At 39.8% G+C, this 24,084-nt stretch overlaps 3 protein-coding genes across 4 annotated transcripts; 2 read left to right on the top strand and 1 right to left on the bottom strand.

Annotated features, from left to right (window-relative positions):
- The first annotated feature begins 1,014 nt into the window (after positions 1 to 1,014).
- On the top strand, positions 1,015 to 2,451 carry gtf2h5 (general transcription factor IIH, polypeptide 5). Its single transcript, XM_038281661.1, has 3 exons — positions 1,015 to 1,167; positions 1,319 to 1,403; positions 2,173 to 2,451. Exons 2-3 carry the CDS (start codon positions 1,369 to 1,371, stop codon positions 2,351 to 2,353), a joined length of 216 nt encoding a protein of 71 aa, XP_038137589.1. The 5' UTR covers positions 1,015 to 1,167; positions 1,319 to 1,368; the 3' UTR covers positions 2,354 to 2,451.
- Positions 2,452 to 5,224: 2,773 nt separating this feature from the next.
- dynlt1 (dynein light chain Tctex-type 1) lies at positions 5,225 to 6,805 on the top strand. Its single transcript, XM_038281653.1, has 5 exons — positions 5,225 to 5,275; positions 5,455 to 5,496; positions 5,764 to 5,887; positions 5,958 to 6,035; positions 6,613 to 6,805. Exons 1-5 carry the CDS (start codon positions 5,249 to 5,251, stop codon positions 6,681 to 6,683), a joined length of 342 nt encoding a protein of 113 aa, XP_038137581.1. The 5' UTR covers positions 5,225 to 5,248; the 3' UTR covers positions 6,684 to 6,805.
- Positions 6,784 to 22,412, bottom strand: tmem181 (transmembrane protein 181). 2 transcript variants are annotated; one of them, XM_038281650.1, is made up of 17 exons: positions 22,052 to 22,412; positions 20,296 to 20,399; positions 18,973 to 19,040; positions 17,622 to 17,712; positions 17,427 to 17,545; positions 17,175 to 17,291; positions 17,006 to 17,086; positions 16,805 to 16,904; positions 15,174 to 15,304; positions 14,990 to 15,081; positions 14,861 to 14,918; positions 14,680 to 14,782; positions 14,529 to 14,580; positions 14,371 to 14,453; positions 8,170 to 8,259; positions 8,022 to 8,088; positions 6,784 to 7,930 (listed from the first exon to the last, which is right to left on the bottom strand). In XM_038281650.1, the coding sequence occupies exons 1-17, from the start codon at positions 22,186 to 22,188 to the stop codon at positions 7,846 to 7,848; spliced, it is 1,578 nt and encodes a 525-aa protein (XP_038137578.1). In that variant the 5' UTR covers positions 22,189 to 22,412; the 3' UTR covers positions 6,784 to 7,845. The 2 variants fall into 2 exon arrangements, with proteins under 2 accessions (XP_038137578.1, XP_038137579.1); XM_038281651.1 differs by lacking the exon at positions 22,052 to 22,412 and adding an exon at positions 20,608 to 20,736.
- Positions 22,413 to 24,084: the final 1,672 nt, after the last annotated feature.

The raw sequence follows: 24,084 nt of genomic DNA, 5'->3' as shown, positions 1-24,084 counted from the left end.
ACAGCAGGAAGTAAACACACCTTTGTCTATTAAAATATGTATGATGAAAAATCTAAACATCCTTAAGAATTACTCTCTTTTTTGTTTTGAAACAAAGCTTAGAAATTGAACTTGAAAGATAGGTACAGGTTTACTGTTGTAAAATGCCAGTATTTAAATAGTTTAACATAACATCAACGCCCATTGTAGCACAAAGTTTAGAAAGGTTTAAAACAGATGGGCAAATACTACACACACATACACCATGAAAATGATTATATAAAGTAAACGGACCAAAAAACAAAACTAAAAGGTGGAAGATGAACAAGTAGGAGATAAACCAATCTGCTACAGATGATCAACTATTAAATGCAACCAGTGTAGAAGAAATGCTTGAAGTAACAAACATTGAATAATATGTAAAAATAATCAAAACATTAAGTTATTTGTAAATGGCTATAAAATATTCTAATACATATGTTCTTGCCAAAACGCATAACTTTAGAAAACAAAAGAAGTACAGCATGAATAAATGGCCTGCTTGCTAAAACTGTTCAAGTAGCAGAGCATAAAATGGCCTTTTAATAATACCTAAAAGAATCAGATTTTAAATCTTATTTAGGAATAAATCTAATCATCATCCTAAATGTTTGTTTTTCTTATTATGTTCTGTAGAGCGGAAGAACAATTTCCTCAGAGTATCGTCCATAGTTTGTTTTCAGTGTCTAGTTATTATTTATAAAGAAAAAAAAATCCAACAATAATATTAAAATTTCGCCCAGTTACTACAAACAAATTAACATTCCTCAAATGGATAGAAAGGGTTAATGAAAACCCGTATGATGAGAAGTTTGTCACTTGTCAGAGCCGTAGTTTGCTCAGATTCAAATTTATCATTAATCAGTCTGCAACGAAAAATTCAGAAAGTCGTCTTGATTTATTTTAGATTTTATTCGTTTTTGTTTTACCAGTTTTTTTGTTTGTTTGTTTTTTTTAGCTATCCACACCCCTTACTGGTTGGTGGCGGTAATGCGCCAAACGTTTGCGTTCCAACAGCGATTAAAAATGAAGAAGAAGAGGTTTGTCCCTTGTTGTGCGCCGTACATTTCTATAACTGGAAGCTTTTGCTAGCGTTGCCCTAAGACAAACCTTTGATCATATGTGTTCATTAATCTTCAATATATTGAGGTATGTGGATGGAAAACGGGGGTTTTGGCATTTAAAACCGTGTTATTGATTCGAGTATATTTAATGCTGAATTATTGCGTGTTAACATTAGCTAAATTAGCTAATTTCTAACAACATATAACTTCTGTTCTCTGCTCGTATTTTCTTTTAGCCTCTTAGTTGCACCTGAGGAGCTACATTGTTGATCATCTTGTTGCCAAAATGGTTAATGTCCACAAAGGAGTTCTTGTTGAATGGTGAGACTTCTATTTATTTTTGTTTTGTTTTGGAAATGTCTTAATATAGGTCCATCTCTGATACGATTTGCCTACTATGTACAATATCAAATTTGGGCATCTACTTAAATGAGAAAACAATTAAAACCTGATTTATTTCTACTGAGTTGAACTACATTTCACATTGATTATGGCTTAAAATTAATAACTGTTCAAAATTCTCTCCAGGATGAAAGATAAGGCCAACACTTCTATCAAGATGTTCACAAGATAAAATCAGCCAGATTTGGTAGAAGAAAAAAAATTAGAGACTAAATTTTCAGCCATATCTTGCCGCCCTTGCTGTAATGTATGTTGGTGATTTTACTGTTATATCATTGATAACTATAGATATTGAACTATACCAGCCAGGCTAGTTGGCAGCCCAATAAAAAAAAGTGATTAAAACATGTTGCTTTTTGCTGCTTAGGAAGGTGCCAAGTCCTGCTTAGAAAGCTACATACATATTAAAGTTTGACATCAGAGAGAATCTTCTATTTTTTGTTTAATTTTGTGTCTTTGGATGTAATTTTAATTTCTGCTGGATAACAAATTAAGGCTATTAATACATTGAATTAACTTTTTCCCAGAGTAGCCACTGTATTGAGAGTATTGCACTTTTCAGCTACAAGTAAATCTGTATGATCACTGCAGATCTGATCATTTTACTGTTATCTTTCTTTTATATAGTGGCTTTAAGTTTTTATGTATATTTTTTTCCTTTCTCTTCCCCATTTCCTCTGTGGACCAGTGATCCCGCCATGAAACAGTTCCTCCTCTACCTCGACGAAACGATGGCTTTGGGAAAGAAGTTCATCCTAAAAGATCTGGATGACACGCATCTTTTTATCCTGGCAGAGGTGGTCCAAACCCTCCAGGAGAGAGTTGGAGAGTTAATGGACCAGAATTCATTTCCCATCACACAAAAATAACCCTTTTTATTTTATTTTCAAGAACTCTTCCTATTTTTTTCATTTAGATTGCAGATTCTTTCTTGGATTTTTTTATAAATAAACTCAATTACGCTGTAGTTGCTTTGCAAGTTCTTTCTTTTCATGCTGTCTGATGAAGTGGCTAAATTATGCACGGTAATATCCCAAATTAAAAGCTTCATAATAATGATAGAAACAATATCTGGCATGACAAAATATTTGGAGGAAGGTGTCGGTTTATTGATTATTAAGCCACAGTAAAAAAATAAAAAATACCCCAAAATGGTATTTTTATTTCCTCAAGCAGAAAATATTAGGGAATTTGGTAAAGTCAAAAACTGATGGTGGAAATTATTATTTCAAACTATTGTTTTAGAGAGAACTATAATATACTACTATTTTCCCCAAAAAATAGTTTCCTTTTTGGTTTTGAAGAGGTCACTGTTTTGTATTTCTCTTAAAATCCAGACAAATACTTTATTTAGAAAGAAAATAGGCATATAGTTAACGTTTTCTAGCAGCTGTATACTTATTGGTTTATTGTGTAAATGTCAGAATCCAGCGAAAAGATTTTTCTGTGTCCAATGACAAACCCAAAAAATATAATCTTGCTCAAACTGTAAGCTTTGTCTCCCTCTACTGATCAAGCTTGAAATTACAGATAACCCCTAAATTTGCCTTTTCAATATTGTTTGAACATGTATTTTATTCAGGTGTCTTCGAAAGTAACTATATCACATGATTAAAAAATTAAAAAAGTACAATTAAAAAACTTAGCAGAACATGGTAGAATTCAACTGTTTCTTTAATCGATTCATAGTAGGCAAAAAACCCGTTAATCTCTCAAATCTAGCAGTAATAATTACTGTGCTCGACTTCCGGTAATTTTAATTTCAAAATAAGTCTGCTATTTTGTAAATTGTTAATTTCTTTTTACTTATAACCTAAATATACAGGTGCTGGTCATAAAATTAGAATATCATGAAAAAGTAGATTTATTTCAGTAATTCCATTTAAAAAGTGAAACTTGTATATTATATTCATACATTACATACAAACTCATATATTTCAGATGTTTATTTTGTTTAATTTTGATGATTACAAATGACAACAAATGAAAATCTCAAATTCATCATATCAGAAAATTAGAATATAACTGAAGACCAATAAAAACAAAGGATTTATAGAAATGTTGGCCAACTGAAAAGTATGAACATGAAAAGTATGAGCATGTACAGCACTCAGTATTTAGTTGGGCCTCCTTTGGCCTGTATTACTGCAGCAATGCGGCGTGGCATGGAGTCGATCAGTCTGTGGCACTGCTCAGGTGTTATGATAGCCCAGGTTGCTCTAATAGTGGCTTTTAGCTCTTCTGAATTGTTGGGTCTGGTGTATTGCATCTTCTTCTTCACAATACCCCATAGATTTTCTATGGGGTTAAGGTCAGGAGAGTTTGCTGGCCAATTAAGAACAGGGATACCATGGTCCTTCAACCAGGTACTGGTAGCTTTGGCACTGTGTGCAGGTGCCAAGTCCTGTTGGAAAATGAAATCTGCATCTCCAAAAAGTTGGTCAGCTGCAGGAAGCATGAAGTGCTCTAAAACTTCCTGGTATGTGGCTGCGTTGACCCTGGACCTCAGAAAACACAATGGACCAACACCAGCAGATGACATGGCACCCCAAACCATCACTGACTGTGGAAACTTTACACTGGACTTCAAGCAACGTGGATGAAGTGCCTCTCTTCTTTTCCTCCAGACTCTGGGACCTTGATTTCCAAAGGAAATGCAAAATTTACTTTCATCAGAGAACATGACTTTGGACCACTCACCAGCAGTCCAGTCCTGTTTCTCTTTAGCCCAGGCAAGACGCTTCTGACGCTGTCTGTGGTTCAAGAGTGGCTTGACACAAGGAATGCGACAGCAGAAACCCATGTCTTTCATACGTCTGTGTGTGGTGGTTCTTGAAGCACTCACTCCAGCTGCAGTCCACTCTTTGTGAATCTCCCCCACATTTTTGAATGGGTTTTGTTTCACAATCCTCTCCAGGGTGCGGTTATCTCTCTTGCTTGTACACTTTTTTCGACCACATCTTTTCCTTCCCTTCGCCTCTCTATTAATGTGCTTGGACACTGAGCTCTGTGAACAGCCAGCCTCTTTAGCGATGACCTTTTGTGTCTTGCCCTCCTTGTGCAAGGTGTCGATGGTCGTCTTTTGGACAACTGTCAAGTCAGCAGTCTTCCCCATGATTGTGTAGCCTATAGAACTAGACTGAAAGACCATTTAAAGGCTTTTGCAGGTGGTTTGAGTTAATTAGCTGATTAGAGTGTGGCACCAGGGGCCATCAATTTTGAACCTTTTCACAATATTCTAATTTTCTGATATGATGAATTTGAGATTTTCATTTGTTGTCATTTGTAATCATCAAAATTAAACAAAATAAACATCTGAAATATATGAGTTTGTATGTAATGTATGAATATAATATACAAGTTTCACTTTTTAAATGGAATTACTGAAATCAATCTACTTTTTCATGATATTCTAATTTTATGACCAGCACCTGTACATATAAACTTAATTTCAACTGTATGGTAATAAAACTAAATGATAATGTGTTGACTGAGTTAACTTGTTGCATTCTTTTTTTTATTTTATTTTATTTTTTTGCTTTTCTGATCAGTTTTCTGACTCCTTTGACTGAGCTTATACGAGAGAGAGAAAAATAAACAACGAGAACAAATAAAATGAATTTTCTTAACTATTTTGAGTTAAAAAATAAAGTACATCAAAAAATATATATTTGTTAATGTTTTTTTCCCCATGAGACCATTTTATTTTATTTTGAAGAGAATACATTTAATCTGATCTTGTTTCCGGTTTGAGGATCGTAACCATGGACGATTACCTTACGGATGAGCAGGTAGGATGTTTCTTAGAAATATTTCTCTAACTAAAGGGAATCAGTTAGGTTTACGAAATCCTGTATTTATATGGTTTAAAGGTTTAAATGTGTCTTAAGGATGTTAAAAGGGACATTTCTTCACCCGTGTAGCTGCTTGGCTTTGCTAGCTTGTTAAGCTATTTTTCCCTCCTCAACAGACGGTGTTCGACGTTGATGATGTGAACAAAATCATAAAAGATGTAAGCAAAATATCGACAGTTCTATTTTGTCTGTTTTTTTAATCCTCGCAATGTTTTTCGGAGGTGAATAGAATCCTTAACTTACAAATTTGTGATTACTGTAAGGATGACTGGTTGCTAAGGACTCTTGACGGTTGCTATGCACATTTCTTTTCGAAGTTTAATATTTGGGGACGTCCAAAAATTAGGGAAAAAACACACACTCGAGCTATTTAAATCTTTCTAAGAATTTACTCTATCTCGTTAACGTTGTTGGGTTCTGTAAAGACTTTAGAGACGGTGATTGGAGAAAACTCCTACAAGCACAGCAGGGTGAACCAGTGGAGCACCAATGTGGTGGAGCAGTGCCTCCTTCGTCTCAGCAAGCTCGGAAAGCCTTACAAGTACATCGGTATGTAGATTCCCTATAATTAAATATTGTTGCTTCTTTTCTGTGTGTGACTTTTTTTTTCTTTCTTTAGTAAACTGCTTCATCATGCAGAAGAATGGAGCAGGGCAGCAAACAGCCACCAGCTACTTCTGGGACAACAGTTCTGATGGTAAAAACACTTCTGTTTTTATTATCATACAGTTTACAAGCGTTGTTTTTAATAGTTTTAGATTAATATTGTACTAATGGTTTTAAAATGTTAATTTTTATACAAGGTTTTTTTGTTATACAAAACAGATTCAGATAATCAAATGTCAATATCAGACAACTGATATTTATTTATTGAGAGATAAATACTGTCTATGTGAAAAAGGAGTTAAAAAACAAAGTCTATGGCATCTGCCTAACCCATCATTTGGCTTAGGAAGCTGACAGATATCCATTAAAATTAAATAGTGAAGTTTTTGGACTGGCCTAGTCAAAGCCCAGGCCAAGATATAACTGCATTAAAACAATTAAGCAAAGATGAGTAAAACAAATGTCCCCTTTTCCAACAGTTCTGCCACCAAGTAGGGTATGAATGTTTATTAGGTTTGAATGGAAATTACTTTCTCAAATAGGATCAGGTTGGATCACTTTTTCCTTTAATAAATGAAATCATAAAAAAGTGTTCAATGAGGTTTGATCTGAAACAAAAAAAGAAAACAGGACAAATCTTTTTCTCAGTCTTATCTTTCATCCAACAGGAAGCTGTATGGTGAAATGGGAAAAGGACTCCATGTATGTCCAGGTCAGCGTGTTCGGCCTGGCTATCTGAAGCTGCAATAGCAAATCTGTTGAATTTCTTCTTGTTTTCCGAAAGCAGAATACTTGATCCATTTTTTTTTTAAAACTTTGTAATGATATAGTAAGTGCAATTAAATAGATCTTATGTCTTTATCCACTTTGCTTTATTTGCACATTAAGACACTGCCACATGTACAGCCTTTAACCAAAAAGGAAAAAAAATTAAAAAATAACCATGTTTAGCCAACATAAGCAACATTTACAATGATTTTTTTATATATTTATATTTACAGATCTGAGATGGGAGCTTATTCAGAGGGAAAGGGGTAAAGACAAGGCACCATCTTGATTAAAACACCTGTAATAAACAGGAACACATTTGTTTTGGCTGTCTTTGTCCATAAGCTCCGGACTCATAAAAACATGAAAGGGAGGCAAGTAGAACATTGGCAATACAGTTAAAGTTTTGATTTAAAGACCTTAAGGTGAAACTTTTCAATATGATCTGTACATGCTGCGATAAGTTAACCAAGCGGCTTGTTAGTAGAAAGAATCTGAAAAACTGATCAGTCAAAATCAAATCACTTCATGGCAAAATACATATCAGGTGAGAAAAGTGCACATTTACATCTGCCTTTCAAAAGTGGTGATAGTGGTGGTACCTGTTGAAATTAAGGCTCCTCATATGTTTTTATCTGAGAATAAAGAGGTTTAATGAATGTTGTTCCAGAGGAATTTGCCTGCCATCTAAGCTGAGGGGTTACTGATGTGCATCTTTCAGTGGTTTCTACTCAGAAACTCAAAAAGGAATGATACAAAATGGAATACAGTGGTTTAACCAGAAACTAAAATGTTTTTACCCGACCAACCAACTTGTAGCGGCACTTTTCCCTTTCTTCCAAATGATGAGATTGAAAAGAAGAGCCAGATATGCTGAGAAAACAGTTTACAATCCAGTAAAAACTGTCGCTTTACATAAGTAATGCCGCCGTGTGAGCGGTTCACTCACTTTCAAAAGTACAGTACATTCAGTGGAGATGTAGTTTATCTTCCTTTTAAAAATATATATATCTATATACAGAGTATAATATTTTATTTACAGAAGCAGATGCCTCGTTTGCAAACACAAATGATAATCTGCCCTGAATCTTCAACGTTTCCAACCCTGGAGAGATGAGATGTTTGATTTTTGATCAGTCGCTGTCGCTGTCATCCTGGTACTTTGTTGTTAATTTGTTAGCACGTCCGTTCTGTAAAGGCAAGTCCTCATAATCACTCCTGTACAGAAGCACACAGATCTGTTAGGTTTGCATCTAATGGCATATACCACATCCCTGGAAAAAGGGCAAAAGGTTTCAGAAAAGATTACCCATAAATGACTTCATCATCTGAGTCGTTTACCATGGAGAAGGCCGGGTTATCCTTCAGCTGAGAGTCTGAGGAAGTCAGATTTACACAACAACTGAAATTATTCTACAGCCAAAAGAAACACCAGTGTACCTGAAGATTTCACCTACCATACAGGGCATTTTTCGAGGGAGAGTACACAAACGCTAATGTGTACAAATAAAAGTTGAGCAGGCCATAGAAGGATAAAAATTCAGCTGGTAAAACAGGAATTAAGGACAAAATGTAGTTCTATTTCATCCCTACTGACCGCCAGAGGGCGGTGCTGAAAGCACTGAATGTTCCCTTCGGGCATGCGCAGTTCGAGTAATTATACCAACAGAGTCACACCTGTGACACCGGATGACCACTCAGAAGCTATATAGCCTGGTGTCATCCTTTGCTCTGCTCCTTTTTTCTTCTCGCAAGCGGTTCGCTAACTTCCCCGTTGTCTGAAGCCCCTGTCTCTTGACCGGAGTTGCGGTTATTCTCCGCCCTCCCAGGGCTGCAACGGGTCGATTCTGAAGATTACGGAAGGTAAGTGAGTTGTTTGCTGGTGATGGTAGCGTCCGCGCCCCCTCTCCCGGCTCACGACTTTAGCTTTTTACCTACAGCTTCGTGCTGTTTTGTTCCGAACTGGTGACGGCAGCGTTTTCGCCCCTACTCCCAGTGTGAATAACTTCACTGCCGAAGTTATATACGGCTAACGTAGTTAGCTTCTTTAGTTTGTTGGTGTTATACCTGGTGACGGCAGCGGTTTTCGCCCCCTCTCCCAGTATATTCCCTACTTTTGCATCCTTTTTTTCACCGGTCTGCGCTGCTATAATTACTGACGGCCGCGGTTTTCGCCCCCTCTCCCAACCAAGTCTGGTCTACTTCGTTGCCGAAGTTGGAGACGGCTAACGTTGTTAGCCTTTTTTGGTTTGTTTGCAGCCTTCTTCATCGGTCTGCTTAATTATAAATGGTGACGGCAGCGTTTTCGCCCCCTCTCCCAATATCAACCTTTTTTTGCAGCCTTTTCGTTGGTCTGCTCTCTTAATTGGTGACGGCAGCGTTTATCGCTCCTACTCCCTACTTAAGTTGCCATACAGCTAACGTTGTTAGCTTTTTTTGTTTATTGCTTTTATACCTGGTGACGGTAGCGGTTCTCGCCCCCTCTCCCGGTATCGGCCGCCTTGTGTCCGCAGCCTCTCTTGTTTTATCCGCTATAATTGGTGACGGCAGCGTTGTTCGCTCCTACTTCCAACTTAAGTTTCCATACAGCTAACGTTGTTAGCTTTTTTGGTTTATTGGTTTTATACCTGGTGACGGTAGCGGTTCTCGCCCCCTCTCCCAGTATCGGCTGCCTTGTGCTCGCAGCCTCTTTCGTTTCTCTGCTGTAATTGGTGACGGCTGCGTTTGCGCCCCCTCTCCCGATTTTCGATAACTTTCTGTTCTTTAAGCCTTGTCGGCCTTCGACATGGATGGCTCTCACAGCTGCATAGATTGTGGGGCTGCCCTGCAGGCAGAGGATGGCCACGACCTGTGCCCTACCTGCCTTGGACATGAGCACCTTTTGGAGGCGCTGTCTGAGAACCCCTGTGTGAACTGCAGCTTTATGCCCCATGCAGTGAGGGTGGCCTGGTTGGCCCAGTTGTGCCCCCAGGAGGGCTCGGACCTTCCGCCCTCTGGGCAGGTGGTTCCCCCCAAGCGTTCTAAGCGCCGTGGTGGGACCACAGCATCTGTGCCCCTCCCCCGGAGGAAGCGAGCCAAACCTGACCAGGGCCTGTCCACAAGGGTGGAGCAGTTGTCAGCAGAGCTGGCAGAGATGAAGTCCTTGTTGCAGACACGGCAATCTGATCCCTCGCTCCCAGTGGTTGGGCTCTCTTCCCCACCAATGCCCGAGCTGGTTGTAGAGGATGACGTTATCTCTCTGGCTGCCTCCGCTTCTCATTTTAGAGATGAGGAGGAGGCAGGGTCCTCTCAAGCCTCTGAGGCTGGTTCATTTTCATCTCAGAGTGCGGTTGGAGAGGCCGGTGACGGTTCCATGCGGGAGGTCATGTCTATGGCCCTGAAGCAGCTGCAGCTGGAACTCCCACAAGGAGAGGCATCCAGCTCTGGCAGTGCTTTTTTCAGACGTGGAAGGGCTCCTACTCCTTTTTCTGTACCTCCATCAGAGGAGTACCTGAAGGAGTTACACGCCTGTTGGCGGGAACCGAGAGCGCTGTCGCGTCTCTCCTCGGATGGTCGTGTATTAGCTGCCATGCATGAGTCAGTGAAGGCCGGCCTGGACCGTATGCCAGCAATTGAACCAGCTGTTGCTTCACTGATTGTGTCACCAGATGAAGCCCTGCGTCCTGATGTCCGGTGCCCGCGGACTCAATGTCGGGTTACAGATGACCTCCTCTGTAAGGCGTACAATGCAGGAGCGCGTGCTGGCCGCCTTGGCAATTCCCTGGCGCACCTCATGTTTGCCCTGTCTGCATCTGTTCAGGACACTGGTGGTGCAAGTGCGGCGATTGGTTATAGTGACGCAGCGCTGCAGGCCTTCGCGCTGATGACCAGAGAGCTTGGACGGGTCATGTCTTTCCTTGTCCAAGCTCGTAGACAGGTCTGGTTGGCACAGTCTCCTCTGACTGAAGCATGCCATAGGACCCTCAGGGGTGTCCCGGTTGTACCAGGGGAGCTGTTTGGATCAGCTGCCTTGGAGGCGCTGGAACGGACTGCTCAGGCACGTCAGACTAGCCAGCAGCTTTCCGGCCTTCGCAGGAGCATACCTGCCTTTCCCCAGCGTTCGGGCCGCCCTGCCACTACCCCCAGCGTTCAGCCACGACCTCAGACTGGTGGCAGACCTGTTGGTTCCTATCCCCATGATGTGTGGCAGAGACCGAGAAGGGACTTTCGTGAGCCAGTCTGCCACCCTTTTAGACAGACCCGGGCCTCAAATCCTGGACGCCCTCCCCCCAGAGCCCCCAGGGGCCGTGGGGATAGAAGATGATGCCACCGGGCCAGCCGTCGGACATTTTTCCCATCAGCAGCTGAATTTCTGGGCTGCTCATGCCGTAGATCCATGGGTGGTTGCCACCTTAACCAATGGCTACAGGCTCCAGTTCCGACAGCGGCCCCCCCTCTCACACCGGGTCAAGATGACTGTCATCACGGACCCGGTGAAATCTCAGGCACTAGACCAGGAGCTTTCCGCCCTCCTGGGCAAGGGGGCAATCGAGTCTGTAGATCCTCTGCAGCAACCCAGAGGCTACTACTCCACATACTTCCTTGTGGCCAAGAAGACCGGCGGTTTTCGCCCCATTTTAGATCTAAGGGGACTGAATCGGTACCTGAAGGTCCTTCCCTTCCACATGCTCACCATAACAGAGGTCCTTCAGACCATTGTGGCGGGAGATTGGTTTACATCAGTAGATCTGACAGACGCCTACTTTCACGTGCCTATTGCGGCAGAACATCGCCATTTTCTCAGGTTCGCCTATCGGGGGCGCCATTGGCAATTCCGGGTGCTCCCATTCGGGCTCTCCCTTTCCCCGAGGGTGTTTACTCGATGCGTGAAAGCAGCCCTCTCTCCTCTACAGGCCTCCGGAGTCAGGATTCTGCCATACCTGGACGATTGGCTTCTTTGTGCTCCCTCTCAGGTAGCTGCCTCTCGGGATACGTCCCAGCTTCTACTTCATGTGTCAATGTTAGGCCTCAAAGTCAACTTGGCAAAGATTTGTCTGGTTCCATCTCAGACAACCACCTTTCTTGGGATGCATCTGGACTCTGCTACCATGATGGCCCATCCATCTGTTCACAGGGTGGACGACATACTCCAGCTTGTCCGTCGATTCAGACTGGGCAGGGAGTTTCCCTACATCACCTTCCTGCGAATGCTGGGCAAACTGACATCAGTCACTCGTGTCGTGCCCTTAGGGCTGCTCCTTCTGCGTCCTTTGCAGCGATGGCTCAACAGCTTTCGCCTAGACGCCAGGCTGCACAGGCATCGCAGGCTAATGGTGACCAGGAGCTGCCTCCATGCCCTAGCTCCTTGGCGAGACGGGACCCTTTTGTCCAGTGGTGTTCCAATGGGGCTAGTAGTGTGTCGAAGGGAGGTGGTCACCACGGATGCCAGCCTCATGGGCTGGAGTGCCGTGTGGCAACACAGAGCTGTTCGGGGTCTCTGGGACCCAAGGGAGCGCACCGAACACATAAATGTGCTGGAGCTGCAGGCTGTGCACATGGCCCTCAGGTGCCTTCTGCCCCACCTAGAGGGAAGGAACGTGCTGATTCGGACAGACAACACCTCTGTTGTTTATCATATAAACCACCAAGGTGGCACCAGGTCAGCACGTCTCTTGAAGGTGTCGAGGGATCTCCTGGAATGGGCGTATCCCCGTCTGTGTACCCTGCGCGCAGCGTATCTGCCAGGACGGCAGAACCAGGTTGCGGACTCTCTATCCCGCCAGGCACCTGCTCCGGGAGAGTGGTCTCTTCACCCCGACGTAGTGCGCATAATCTGGAACCTCTTTGGGCAGGCAGAGGTAGATCTGTTCGCCACAGAGGAGTCGACCCATTGCCCCCTATGGTATTCCCTAACCGGGATGGCGGGCGCACTGGGCCAGGATGCACTGGCTCATCCATGGCCGCAGGTTCTCCTGTATGCCTTTCCACCCCTCTCACTGGTTTGGCCGACTCTACGGAGGGTTCTCGAGCAGGGCCACAGAGTGTTGCTGGTAGCTCCGTTCTGGCCAGCGCGGCCGTGGTTCCTGCTGCTTTGGAGTCTGTGTCACGGTACTCCATGGCGTCTTCCAGCAAGGAGGGATCTGCTGTCTCAGTTGGGGGGACAGATATGGCACCCCAACCCTCAACGTCTCCAGCTGTGGGCATGGCCCCTGGGAGGCTGACTGGGTGTTCAGACACCGTGAGACACACCGTATTGAGTGCTAGGGCTTCCTCCACTCGGCTGCAGTATGCTAACAGATGGCGCCTCTTTTCTCAGTGGTGCTCTGCCCACAATGAGAACCCGCTTTCCTGCTTGGTGCCCACTATTTTGGAGTTCCTCCAGTCTCTCCTTGATAAGGGCCGCTCTCCTTCGACCCTTAAAGTGTATGTTGCAGCAATTTCATGTCTTCACCGAACTGTTGACAACCGTACAGTGGGGCGCCATGAACTGGTTTCACTTTTTCTGCGTGGTGCTCGTAGGTTGTGCCAGCGGCCAGCCCCACGAGCCCCAGATTGGGATCTGCCATTGGTTCTCACAGCTCTGTGCCACCCTCCATTCGAGCCTTTGGCACAAGCAGAACTCAAGTGGCTTTCCTGCAAGACTGCTTTCCTGATGGCTATCGTCTCAGCTAAGAGGGTCAGCGAGCTACATGCTCTTTCTGTCAGCCCTAGGTGTATCAGGTGGAATCCAGATGGCTCTGGTGTTACCCTGTGGCCTAATACTGCGTTTGTGCCTAAGGTGTTGTCTCCTTTTCACCGTAACCAGCCATTGCGGCTCGCTCGGTTTCAGCCTCAATCTGGTACAACTGAGAATGAGTCTGAGTTGTTGTGCCCAGTAAGAGCGTTGGAGGCATACATTGCAGCCACCGCCAATCTGAGACGCTCGGACCAGCTTTTCCTATGCTATGGGGGTCCAAGGTTAGGCTGTCCTCTTTCTAAACAGCGTCTGTCCCATTGGATTGTGAGTGTCATCTGCCACGCCTACGCTGCAGGTCACTGCTCCCTGCTAGTCGGTGTGAGAGCACATTCCACCAGGAGCGTCACCGCTTCCTGGGCTGCTTTGAGAGGGGTTCCGCTGGAAGCTATATGTGCTGCTGCTTCATGGGCTTCCCCAACCACCTTCACCAGGTTCTACAGTGTCAATGTGGCTGCCCCTCATCCCCTGGGTCAGGTCCTTTTACAAGGTTCTGCTGGGCCTCCTCTGTGAGGTATGTGCTCAGGATTCCTTGTGACATCGTTGGCATTAGTCATTCAGTGCTTTCAGCACCGCCCTCTGGCGGTCAGTAGGGATGAAATAGAACGAAAGTTACGTATGTAACTACGGTTCTATGAATCCCGGATGACCGCCAGAGCTTCTCTGTCACTCAGAATCCTTGCTTTTGCGAGAAGATTCTGTAGGAGCAGAGCAAAGGATGACACCAGGCTATATAGCTTCTGAGTGGTCATCCGGTGTCACAGGTGTGACTCTGTTGGTATAATTACTCGAACTGCGCATGCCCGAAGGGAACATTCAGTGCTTTCAGCACCGCCCTCTGGCGGTCATCCGGGATTCATAGAACCGTAGTTACATACGTAACTTTCGTTTTCTAACACAGATTATCAACATTTTAAACTGACACAGAACAAAACAGAAAGGATATAGTTATGATAATGGGTCGATAATTCAGCCACAAAGTTATCTTGAAGAGCCTTGGCACCAAACCTCAAGTACAGAATAACCATGCTGGGGAAAAAAAGAAACATTATTAAAAAAGAAAATCTAAATATTTATCTAAAAAATTTTGTTTTTCATAACTACCTTATAACAAGGACTACAAACGTCAGTGCTGTCAAAAACTTGAGTCGAAGATCTGCAAATGACAGAGATCTCGCTCATTAATGCTGCCACGTTTTGCCGATTATTGCCGACCCAATACTCAAATACAAAAAAATGAGTGATGATGGGATACCTGAGTAAGGCATATTCTTTAGTTCGGAACAAGCTCGCACAAGCAGGAATATCAGGTAGAGGATGTAGAAGGCAACGACAATGAGGAAGAACACCTTCATCCCCTGCAGAAGGATCAGAGGAGGTGGTTAATGCTTGACTGCATCAACATTGGTACAATTGTTTAAATGCAGCAGATTTACCTGGAAGTTTGCAATATCCAGATTGATGGAAAAGGTGGGATCCTGGAGCTCATTAACCCTGGAGGAAAAACAAATTTTAATTCTGTTTGAAGTTGAAACGAGGCCGGGTGCATTAGGGGTTTGACTTACGTCTGCCATATGCCAAGCGTGACGGCCGACAGCCACAGCAGACCTACGATGACCAGCTTCGGAAGGTAGAAGGTGAGGAATTTCCTCTCGCCCTATGGAGGAATGATAATGGGGTGAAATAAGCTTGTGATGGGGAGGGGGCGGGGGTCGTTATTGCTGTTACGCAAAGAGTAGCTGCACTCACTTGAACCCTGATGCCATGGTAGACACAGAGCCAGAAGAGGAGCAGAGCACACAGGAAGAGAGCCTGGAAAAAAGCATCTAAGGTTCCTGGAAACCAACTGTTCACCAGGAATGACAGCGGGAAGAATGGATCTGACCAAAGAAATAAAGAAAACACTTCTTTTAAATAAACATTTACTCACAGGAAAAATGTTTACTAGTTAAATCATTTTTGGAACACACTCACCAGTCATTTATTATTGTTAACAAGCACTCACTCACATCAGCAAGTTTGTTGGAATTCATGTCTAGCATGTGGTTTGAGAAAATACTCAAATGTTTATAAGGATTCAATATTTTAAAAAAGTGTGTAATTTCATACATGAGCCTAATAAAAAAAAATCTAATTACTTTTCAAGGCAATTCTTATTCTGTTATTTAGGCTCAAATTAAGGTTGCAACAATATAAGTCAAACATATCATGGCTATCAGTGTGTTAGGTATTAATAGCGCTGTTGGATTTTAATGTTTGCTGATATAATCTAAGTCTTATAAAACTGTGTATTGCCGGCTATTGGAGTCTCACGGCAGCAAATGATTACACAGCAGATTAATTGCTCTCCTCCAGATGCTAAAGGTCTGACAGCTCAGGAAAAACATGATAAGTATGAAATAGGCACATACTGCAACTGATATCATTGTAATATGCAACGTCACTGTTTTACATTTTCTACTATTATACAGCCTCAGTTTAAAAGGGACTCCAATCCCTTCTGATTATATAGTCCGGCTGAGATTTTGTATGCATCAACTGTGTCAGAAATTATACTTAAAGGTGGATCATCAAAATAAGTGGTCCTCCTGGTTGTCAATCATTCTGGTCAAATGCTTACGTAAGGCCGTCCTTCGCGCTCCTCCACATTTTCACTTAAATGTCTGACAGAGGAAAAATTGCAAATCTGTTTTTGGAAAGTAAGCTTGTCTTAGCGATGGAAACAGCAACTTTTAAACAAGCATGCACAAGGAGAAACTGGCTCTTGCACGCTCTCAAACACGTTTATTAGGCGTTCCCTCTGGGGAGTGGGTACAGGTTTGTGCATTTGCATTTATTTTTTATTTTTTTTAAGTGGAGAGGGCCGGTCTTTTAAAAAATTAGCAAAAATCCTTCACTATACCTTTAATAAATAAGCAACAAGTGGTCAGACAAAGCTGTTGGCAATCATGAAGCATAAGCACATTAAAATGTGATAAAATAAGTCAACTCAGAAATGACCAATACTGTCTATTAATGGCATTAAGCTGCTTAAATCTTGTGTATGTGTCTTGTGTGTGCAATGACAAGAATCTTTCAAATATTTATAACTTCACTAAATCAGGGCTGATTTGAGTTTTAATAACAGTAAAAATAATTCAGTATATTCTAAACATGCATTATTTTGCTGCTTCTAAGATGAGAAATGTCTGTAACAGACAGAAAAGTGCAAAGTACTCCCACATTTCTTAACAACTGTGTTCTTTGCAGCTCTTCTTGTATTTAAACCTCCTATATATGTTGTGATTTTAAAAAAGTGAAACACACCTTATTGCTAAACTTTGAACTAAAATAGATGGATGAATGTTTAACAGTAAAATCTGATATTAATGAAAACTCACCATTGTAGAGCAGCAACAAAGGAAGCAGAACAGACATCCACTTCTGCTCGATGCCCCAATCCCTCATGGAGAACTTCCTCAGAGAATGTGCAAACATACACTAGAAGATCAAGGGAAAATATTGACTGTCAACCTTTGTTTAATACTGTCAGACTGAGTTGGTACGCTTAAATACTTTTTAGAAAAAACAAGCGCTCTTACCGTTACCATAAAAGTCAAAACCACAAAGACAAAACGGAACCAAATTTCCACTTGAGAGAAGGTGGGATTGTACGTTTTCCACTAGAGAGGGGGGAATATTGTTTAGAACAGCAATTGACCAATTATAATAATAAATTTATATTATTATTATAAAGTGATTTACACCTACCACAAATTTAACCTTGATTTCATAGGACACATTTTCAAGGTCTTTGAAGCTGACTGTAACCTGATACTGAGTGTAGTTCATGTAACCCAGATGCAGCACAATGATCTCATCACATATCTAAAAAAAAACAAAAAAAAAACACTGCATGACTTTACTGAAAATCTACAACACACTATTACTCTGAACTGTCTTCACTATTTTATGGACAATCGTTTGGAAACTAGAGGCAGCCCAAAGCCGAGCCATACTTACTGCTCCACAGTGCAGAGTCCGCATTTTCCTCTCAACAGTCTTGATGCGAATCACGCTGGCGTCCTGCCTCACTCCTTTAAGATCCACATTGATCTCAAAGGGCTGCTTGAAGTCTTTCACTGTATGAGACAGAGGTGAATTTGTTTTACTAAGCTAGTTTGTTCTGAAGCTATATAAGCATTGAGAATCACCCACTGTTGTTGTTTCCGGTCTGAATCACAAGGGTCAGCCACAGCTGCTGGTTATAGGTGGTCAGAGGTGGAGAAACTAAATTAAAAGGCCCCGTCTGAAAACAAAACATCAACATCACAATTAATTTGATGGGATTAAATCAAAGTATTATAAAATATTTTAAAAAGTTAATATTTTACTCTTTTTGTCACTGTTTTTTTTGTGTACTTAGGGAAGTTTATTGGTTTTTTATTATTGGTTTAATCATTCCTTCTGACTTCAGAGAGCACAAATAATAATAAAATTACCCTATAAGCACATCATGTCATGGATTATTCTTAGGAATATGGCTAAAAACATTATCTCTTGACATTACTGATAATTGTCCGGTTTTTTTTTTAATTGGAAAGATTAAACTCTGCATATTATACAGAAGAACCACATTTTTCCAAGGAAAACACCGCATGTTGTTCTCTACTGGAGCAGCTGGAATAAGTCACCTCTAAATATTCTAAGCTTCTTTTAAAATATTACCAATATTGCAGAAACCAGGTCCAAATAAAAGAATTTAAAATAATACCGCTTAATAGTGAAACTTCCTTATTTCTTTACTCCATGTCTTAGGAACAAGTTTCAAATTAACTCAGATCTAAACAATAATAATATAATCTATATAGTTTGTTTTAAACATCTTATAGTACAATATTTATAATAATGCAACATAAACATATCCTTTTCATGTCTTATTTTTGCCTTCATATTAATATACTAATACAACATCTACACTAAAATCATTACATAATAAGAGTACCGCTGTCTTTTAACAATTTCTATTACTTATTTTTATTTAACAATATAACTGAACCAGACCTAAGTTGCTCTTTGGAATTATAAAGTCTTGTGAATTTGAAAAAAATAAACCATACTTTAGATCTTCTTCTCATATTTTTAAGATGTTTATTAAAACTGTTTAAAATGAAACATGCAACATTTTTTATTAGCAATTCCTTTTTAATGATTTTCCTATTTATTCACACAAGTTTTTTATATTAACTCTATATTTGTGTTGATTGTTTTTCTTTGCTGTTTATGTGCATTCAAATGAAACACGTTAGAATGTATCTTTATGCTGTCAACTTGAAAAGGATTCATTGAAATAATTTATGTTACACCTTAAAATGATTTTCAAGGCTGAATAAAGCCTTTATTATTATTATTATTATTGTTATTATTATTCATGCTTATTTTGATCTTAACAGAAAATAAATACTTTAGGTTGACAGAAAACAAACCAAAGCTGAAGTTCACCGTATTGCTGTTATTAGATGTGTATAAAGTTGCCACTATACAGTCTGTTATTGTAGTGATGTCTCACCTTCACAGAAACATTTTTGGCCACTAACTGATCACCATTATGCTCCTGCTCTGCAATAATCTCTGGACCTAAAGAGGTAAACAAACACAGAAATTAGTTTAAGTCAAATCAAGATGTCACATGTGGGATGAAGGAGATGGACTGTTGATGCTGAATAACTTTATTACCGCTAGCATCAGAGATGCACCTCTTTTTTGTGAATCCAGAAACTTTCACACTTTTATCACTGATTGTTCTTCATCAAAATATAGCCCCTATCCATCACTGCCCTACCTTTATCTGATGTGTGGTGGATAAGGGAAACCAAAACATCCCTCAAGCTTGTTCTGGAAAATCCAAGGCAGCAACAAGGACCTTAACATTTAATACACCCTTAATAAACATATGATATGGTTTCCGCTGCCTGTCTGTTCTGGGTTGAATTTTGATACAGTAGCTTTTTTCCACAAATGTTTGGGGATCAAACAGTTGGATGACCTTGGCCCTAAGCAGGATGACTTATTGTCTCTCAATAGCCCAGGTTTAGTCTCCAAGGTAACAAACTTCTCTGCTGGCTCACTGATGGCAGCAGCCAACATCAAAAGCCAGAATGGTCTGGATCTGCCCATGTGTTTTTATTTTTTTTTTACACGAATATGTCCTGAAAACCATCAAGGGGAGGCATCCAGGTGTGTCGGACCACTAGAAGGTTCCACTAACACCAAAATGACATTAAAGAACCAGAAATGTCATTAGATATTTGTTTTTTTCATTAGTTCGGCCTCTGTTTTTATTTTCTACATAAAATAGAAGAAAGTCTGTGCTTTCCCTTCTTAAAACTTTTATGTTTTGTCATTATTCTAAGCCTGTAGAGCATAAAGAATAATTGTCATAAAATTCAAATTATTCTAAACTAGTCGTCACTAAACATAGAATAAAAAATAACAGAACATCTGACTATAGCTCTTTGTTCAATGTGATCATTGGGCTTGTTTATTGAAACCAGAATTGAACATAACATTTTGATTTCCAAATGAAGCAGGTCAACACATAACAGTAGTTTTAATCATTAAGTAAGATACCAAAAAAGCAACATGCTCATTATTAAAGGTGATTACCGACCCATCTATATATATATAAATCTTTATCCTATTTGAAGGGGAAACCAGGAAGATTTCCAAATTTAATTTGAGCATTTAGTTTTTTGTCCACATAAGCATTCAGTGCAGCAGGAATTATTTGGTTAACATGCTAAAACACAGGATATTACAAGTAATTGACAAATACTTTTTTCAGGCAGCATTTTACCTAACATGTGACTAAGAATAAATTTGTCTTACGTACCTGCAAGCCCAATGAAGACTGTGAGGCCAAAGCATATCAGGAACACCACGAAGACCAGAACAAAATGTCTTTTAGACAAAGTATAGAGCCGCATGGGGGCCAGCCTGTCACAAAAAAAAAAAGTAATTAGATTTATAAAACACAAAAGCAATAAATATATTAAATCTGCTGTTTGGTTTGAGCCGGATATGTCAACACTACAGCGTCCATGTTACTTGAAGCTAACAGCCCTGCCAGATGTGGCGTTTAAACGCCTAACTTTAGAAAGTCTAGCGTCAAGCAGAATGTTCCCTGGGGGTGAGCGACACTTACCGCTCCATTTATTCAAGTTTACAAACTCGACAGAACGATAAAGTGATAGTTTTTCGTCGTGAATCCACATCCGTGTACCAACTGCAGCCTGCTGCTGCTTAGGAGTCTACGTCATGGAATGGGAAGGGCCTGAACCACGTGACCGGAGATTGAAGGAAAGAGTGCTTCGAAGGGTCCTAAGAAGATAGGAAGCCTATGCATCCTTTCATCTCATTCTCTGGGCGCATTTTTATTTTATTTATTTATTTATTTATTTATTTATTTATTTATTTATTTATTTATCTTTTATTTAAGCCTATTTTTAATATATGTCATTATAGCTATTACCTACGGTGGAGAAGATTAGGGCCACTGAAAAAAATACAAAAAAGTTACAGATTTTTAAATTTTATTACAGTATAATATGAGAAAATCTCTGATTTCTGACTTTAATCTCAGAATTCTAACTTTTTTTCTCTTGACTTTAATCTGAGAATTCTGACTTTAATCTCAGAATTCTCACTTTTTCCTCAGAATTCTTATTTTGATCTCAGAATTCTCACTTTTTTCTCAGAATTCTGACTTTAATATGAGAATTCTTACTTTTTTCTTAGAATTCTGACTTTAATTCTTTAGCCAGTAACACGTTGGTGGAAAAAGAAAGGAATTAGACAACTTCTTACGTGCCCGAGGGGTCAACGGTGATGGAGGAGCAGAAGATAATTAAAACATAAGAGCTAGTCTCCAAAACGGACATGGCTACAGCTTGATGCTAATGTTTGTTGGCTGTCAGAATTCAGTTAGAATTCTAAGATTCTGATATAATTCTGATAATAAAGTGACAATTCTGAGGAAAAAAAAGTCATAATTCTGAGATTAAAATCATAATTCTGAGAAAAAGGTGAGAATTCTGAGATAAAGTCAGAAATCTGAGAAAAAAGTCAGAATTCTGAGATTAAAATCATAATTCTGAGAAAAAGGTGAGAATTCTGAGATAAAGTCAGAAATCTGAGAAAAAAGTCAGAATTCTGAGATTAAAGTCAGAATTATGAGAAAAATTCAGAATATAATATTTTCTTAGCTTCTATACAAAGTTACGACCAATATATTTTTATTTGTTAATTTCTGGTTCATGTTTTATTGGATTATTAGACAAGTAATATGGCCAAAGGCAGCGACTATCACACATTTAAAACGATATGACTTAATAAAAGCACCTTTCGTTCATCTATTTGAACGTACGTGGTTTATCATACTGGTTTGACATCAGTCTCACATTGTTGGTGAGACTGATGTCAAATAATAAAAAAATTAAAGCAGCAACATTTATTATAATGATTGATACCTAATTATAACGTACTCATAATAGGCATGTACTTAGCCATTTTTTAACCTTATAGATGGTTAATTTAATTACAAACGCTAATCAACAAAGCGTTTTTTTTTTTATTGAAATTTGAAGCACCTGTAAAAGCGATCATCACGATAAGGTGTTAAATCCTCCTTCAGCTCGTTGTAGGCCTCTTTTATTTTCCTGCAGAAGTATTTCAGCTCGCTGTACAGAGGGTTTTCCAATCCGGAGGAGTAGTCTGTGTCCATCATTCCACCGAGCTCTTTTTTATTTTACGCCTGAAAAATGGCGACGAGGAAACAATCCGCGGCCTTCAGCAAATAGCTCCCAATAGACCTGTCTGTCTGGTGTTGTTGTCACGTTTATTTAAAAGTGCAACCGCAGCTGCTCTGCTTAGATCGCGTCATAATAAAAAGACAAAAGCAAAAATGTGTCAAAATGAAAAAGGGGGCGGAAACACGCAGCTAACACACAGGAGGAAGATCACGTGATCACAGTTCAGGACCACGGACAGTGACGGGAATTAGCGTGGGTTATGATGCTCCACCTGGGAGAGTGTCCATGGAGGACTTACACATTTCATTAGATATAAGATTAAACAAACCGTTTTATTCATTCTATTAATTCAATGTGTTAATATGTGTATTATATTCTTCTATTTAAATTTAGGCATTTTATAAATGTTATAAACATGCTATACTGCACACACATAAATATATAGAGAGAGGCATTTCAACAATGAGTGCCATATACATGATAGATAGTTAACAGATCTACATTCTTAGGTCATAAAATCATTATATATATATATATATATATATATATATATATATATATATATATATATATATATATATATATATATATATATATATATATATATATATATATATATATACATACATACATACATACATACATACATACATACATACATACATACATACATACATACACATATATATATACATACATACATACACATATATATATATACATACATATACACATATATATATATACATACATATACACATATATATGCATACATATACACATTTATATATATATACATATATACACACATATACACACACACACACACACACGTATATAAATATAAACAGCAAAATCCTTCGTCATCTTTGCCATTGATTGGCTGCTTCCATGTCCCAAATACCTCGTTTTCCAGCCACTTTTGTTGAAATTTGCATTTTTCCATTCTGTAGCTTTTTCTCCACCTCAAGCTTCTTTTCCGAACACATGGCTTTAAGATCAACCGGAAGCAGTTCTGCACAAATATATTATTGATATATATCTGACAAAACAGTTTTATAAACATATTTTCTTTGTTTAAATAAAGCATTTTAAATGCCACGATAATCACAATTAATGAATTTTAATGCCAATTAAGGCCTTAATTTAAAAAAATAATATTTTAATGACTTTTAATGACCCGCATGAACCCTGATTAATGCAAACACTTAAAAACCTAAACTGAACTACCTGCTCTTTCGCTTCTTGTAGAGGGCCTTACAGGTGTATTTCCAAGTCTAGGTGAAACACTAAGATATTTACACTCCTCCACTTCTACTCCTATCGTGGTAATAGTGTTTGGCCTGTTTCTCTTGAATCAGCGCCTTTGTTTTATTTACATCAGGACGAGATTAATGTTACACATTGTTCCACAAAGCTTCAGGTTATTGTCCAACTCTGCTTCACTACAAAACCAGTCATCTGAGTTTTTCTGCAGATATCAAGAGTCTGTCTTGTACTTTAGTTTATTTTTGTGTTAAAAAGTGAGAGTACAGACCCATTGTGGTGTTCCAGTGTTGCTGGCTACACAGTTCCAAATTTGACCCTTTGCCTGAACTATAGCAAAAGGACCTTCAGTTATAATAAAAAAAAGAAAATTGTATATCAAGAAGCAAGGCACGATGTTCTCTCAAACAATGACATTTTTATTAAAAAGATGAGTGACATATGAGTGACATATACAGTTATAAAATAATTTACATGGCATGCCTTACTATCTATTTACGTTCAGTCACCATAGTCATCAGATTCTTTCAAGTGTTTTTGTCAGTTTAGTCTGAACCTGCAAATACATTTTCTAAAGAAAAAGTCCAATCCTAAAATATCTACCA

Source organism: Cyprinodon tularosa, unplaced genomic scaffold (assembly GCF_016077235.1).
Source record: "Cyprinodon tularosa strain WSP-4 unplaced genomic scaffold, ASM1607723v1 ctg173, whole genome shotgun sequence".
In the NCBI taxonomy this organism is placed as follows: domain Eukaryota; kingdom Metazoa; phylum Chordata; class Actinopteri; order Cyprinodontiformes; family Cyprinodontidae; genus Cyprinodon; species Cyprinodon tularosa.
Note: the sequence above shows the minus strand (reverse complement) of the source record. Positions and strands in the feature narration are given on the sequence as shown.